General features: G+C 53.7%; 1 protein-coding gene across 1 annotated transcript in view; it reads left to right on the forward strand.

The window, feature by feature from the left end:
- The first annotated feature begins 2,208 nt into the window (after window positions 1–2,208).
- Window positions 2,209–4,145, forward strand: part of LOC134450521 (small conductance calcium-activated potassium channel protein 2-like) — a 130,907-nt gene continuing 128,970 nt past the window's right edge. The window contains exon 1 of the mRNA XM_063200360.1: window positions 2,209–3,732. Within this exon, the coding sequence (XP_063056430.1) occupies window positions 2,209–3,732 (1,524 nt within the window). The remainder of the gene's footprint in view (window positions 3,733–4,145) is intronic.

Here is a 4,145-nt window from a genome sequence, read left to right on the forward strand (position 1 = left end):
GTTGTAGTTGTGTGTGTAAGCACAGTGTAAAACCATTCATGCATCGCAAGTCAATGTTCAACATTAGGCTACTACTCCAAATCACCTTCTTGCTGCATCTCTATCCCTTGTCCCTTCGTGTCTCTCTCTCACATACTCTTCTCTCCATAGCACCCCCATCACATCCATCTCCATTATACTCTCTCTTCCCTCTCTCTTCACTCCCCCCTCTCTTTCTCTCCTTCTCTACCTCCGTCAGTCTCACGTTCTTTTTCGTCTACGTCTTTTGGATCAGGAAATTAACTATTTATGTGGTTGTAAGCGACGTTGCGTTGCCTCCCAAACCCACGAATGCAAATGATACTTCATAGGCTACTGTGCAGGTCCGGGCAGGTGTGTCGCAGCAAAGTGTGGGCCCTATGTCCAATCAGCTTCAATGGACCCCCCCCAGTCACATATCTGCATACGTAAATCAGAAACTGTGTGGGCCCTCTATATACATGGGGCCCTGGTGACGCGGTTACACTTTATCCCCCTGTGTGACACCCCTGGGTCCGGGGCCAGGGCCAGGCACAGGCAGAGGCCAGCAAGCAAGCGGGCAGGACCGCTGACAGCATTTGCTGGACCTGGGACAAAATCATCTGAAAAGCCCCCCACCTTAATACCTGCAAAGTAATGGGGTCCTAATTATGGGCCCCTCCATTCTCTGGGCCCAGGACAACTGACCCCCTTTGTCGTCCCCGTCCTGTCGGTGAGCAGGCGTGCAAGCGGGCCGGGCACCCATAGAGGCAGCGGTGAGGAGCCAGCAGCCAGCCAGCACCCAATTACTTAATGAAAATGATCAAGTTTCCCCCGCGGCGCCCGCGTCCCAGTTCTGACACACACACACACACACACACACACACACACACACACACACACACACACACACACACACACACACACACACACACACACTAAAAACCCCGTCCCTTGACCTATTATGACACTGACCATGCAGTGGCTTTTTAACGACAGGCAGCGAGCGAGGGACCTGCCACTTCTTCCCGATATAGCTCTGGCCATTCTGCTCGTCCCCTGCCCCGCGGTCCTCAGCTCTTTGTGCTCCCATAGAGAGATGGCTGCTGGTTGTTGTTTGCCCTCCTGCTCCCCTCATCAACCCACTCTCTTACCCCACCACCACTCCTGCCCCACTCCACTCTCTTACCGTACGCTTGTCTATTCATGTGGGACCAGTGGCGCAACAAAATGCCCCAGGGGCAAAACACTGATAGGGCCCCCATACAGCCTGCTATGGGCATAATAGGGCCCCCACTATACCAATACAGGAGGGCCTTGGGCCCAGGGGCAAATGCCCTGCTTGCCCCCCCCATACCTCCGCCCCTGTGTGGGACGCTTGAGTGCGTCTACTCTGCTGCATGCAGTGCCACTGCCACTTGGAAGGCCCAGGCTACTTCCCCCATGTTGTGTGTGAAATACAGGACTACAAAGAGAGATGCTGCGGCGTGTCCAATGTACTGACTAAAAAATGAATAATGCAAAAAAATACAGATACAAATAAATTTGAGATGGAGGAAATTTGTAAATGCTTGAAACATTTGAAAATGCTTCTCTGTGGTCTTGTTTTATACTCTACTACACTTTTGACTTTTCACACTGCACTTGATGAATAGTATTGGCCTAATTATTTTGTTTTCTGTGTCTTTTTTGTTTTTGCTTTTTTACAGCTGTCCACTGTTGCGGATGGACCCACCATGGTGAACAGACCACAGTACTGAGAATGTGATTTGCACAAGAAATGAAGAAACTGCTCCTTCACTCGGAGATAACAAGCATTATAGGCCACAATGACTGTAATCAGTAATAGCTGATTTAATGAGTCTCCAATGACTGTCTTCACAATCTATTCCCCGACTACTTTGCCTCGGCAACAGCCACATATCCAGGTGCTTGCTGATGGAAAACTTTTCAAATTTAAACAGCGCTGAAGAATCCTAATGACTTATTAAGGCATCACTACTGACACAAAAAAACTTTTTGAAATGATTTCCCGGTTAGAGGTTCATACACTTTGCATGGTTCGCACACTAGCTCAGCCATTGCTGCCGGGCTGTCCACTACTTTTGGAGTGCTCTTACACTTAAGAGACGTAGAGTACTGAGTGGTAGGAGGTTGTTTTTTCCCCTCTCCAACTGATGAAGGCGGTGTTCCCTGCAACTCAGTGACGTGATGAGGCTTGTTCTGGTCAAACCTACCAATGAGACGCACCGCTTCGACTCAACTGGGGCTGAACGCAGCGCAGGCACAGGCGAAGAAGGGGTGTCGGGTCAGTGCACCGCTGAGCAGCAGCAGCGGCAGACGGAGGCAGAGCGCGGCGCAGGTGCTGTGGGGGTGTTGGGGATGCAGCATCACTGCGCTGGAGTTGGGAACCAGCCGGCTCAACCCACTCAGGAGCGGACGGGCGTGCAGCTGTTGACCAGCGCAACTCCTCCTACCCCTATTCCTACTCGGCCAGGGCTGAGTCAGAGTCAGGGCGCCCCGGCGTGCGGCGGCTTCCCACCGCCTACTCCGCTCACGACGACTACGACGCACAGTCACAACCAATCGCGCCAAATCTCCACCACTTTGTCGCGGCACGGTCAACAGGACCTACCCAGCCCGCTACGCACCCAGGAAACCTGTCTGAACGCGGCTGAACTACAGCGGGGCGGTTCACCGACGGGCAAGAGTCACGGAGGAGACCACCATCACCACCACCACCACCAAAGCAGGCACTCTGACCAGGGCAGCGCCAAGTTGCACCATCACCACCACCACCATCACCACCACTCCTCCTGGAGTCGGCAACAAGGGGGAGCGGGGAGCGCAGGAGGAGAGTCGCAGCAGCCCTCAGAGCAGCTGCCCGCGTACCAGGAGTCTCCCTATGGAAGATTGCCCGAAGAGGGAAACAACTCCGGTTGCCAACAACACTATCCGTCGCGGTGCGCCCACACCAACACAGACTCCCCCGAGCTGTACTCCCGAAGTAGTCAGTCCAGAGGCGGAGAACAACAACAACAGTGGCAGAAAGCCGCCAACTGCCAACAACACGAGCAACTGGCGTGCCCCTGCAGAAGCAGAGAGCCAGCTCACAACAAGCTATCGCAGCATCAACAGCAGCACCATCACCACCACCACAGCAACCACTATAAGCTACAGCAGCAGAGCGCCTCGGGTGCCTCTACCGCCGCCACAAACTCTCAGAGTCTCGGCAAATGTCAGGTGAGTGACGGCAGCAGCCAGCAGCAGCAGCAGCAGGTAGTTTTGTTTCAGGCGGCGGCGACCGCGGCAGCAGCAGGGGATTCGCTACCGGGCTCGCAGCCGTTGCAGGCGCAGCAACAGCGACTGGTTGGGAGCAGTCACCCAAACTGCTGCGCCAATGGATCGCGGGAGCTGATCAGACAACAGCCCTTCCCTCTGCAGCCGCACCAGCACCAGCCTTCCGACTCGCACGCACAGTGGCAGCCGCAGCAGCAAGCGTGCGACAGTGACTGCCGGCGAACTGGTGAACACAACTACACGTCTGGTTCGCGACACTGTCAGCAGCAGCAGTCCTCCTCCGCCTGCTCAAACGGCAGATGCCCGGGGGGAGTGAGGTGCCCATCCGCGGGAAGCAGCATCAGAAGCGGCCGGCCTCACTCCACCGACAGCCGTTTGTGGTTGGAAAACAACCACCTGCAAGAGGGGACGCAAAGGAGTAGCAAAGGGCATAAGGTAAATGCTATTTTCATGTTCAGCTGTATCATTTGCTCATATAATCCAAATGTAGTCGTTCATTTTTTTTTGCAAACGTGACCTTTGGTAACGCACAAGGAGCTGCGTGGCACTTGGTTTAAAGTTTGCGATTAACAGGTAGCTAATAGAAAGGGCTGCATGCGGAGCCTGCGTGCCGCGTGTGGTCTTTTCAGGAAACATCGCCCATTCACGTGCGATGTCATGTCAATACAACGGTGTGGATGATTTGTAAGAGGCCCAATAAAAAATATCTTTGTAATGGAACGATCATTTTGAGCCGTACCTATAAATGCTTGCGACATCTCTGCATATGTCAAGTGAATGGGGAGCTCAAATCGTCTGGAAATTTCAACAGGCTGCGTTGTATCGTTAGGCTACTGTATAATGGCGCA

Source organism: Engraulis encrasicolus, chromosome 6 (assembly GCF_034702125.1).
Source record: "Engraulis encrasicolus isolate BLACKSEA-1 chromosome 6, IST_EnEncr_1.0, whole genome shotgun sequence".
NCBI classification, from domain to species: Eukaryota; Metazoa; Chordata; class Actinopteri; order Clupeiformes; family Engraulidae; genus Engraulis; species Engraulis encrasicolus.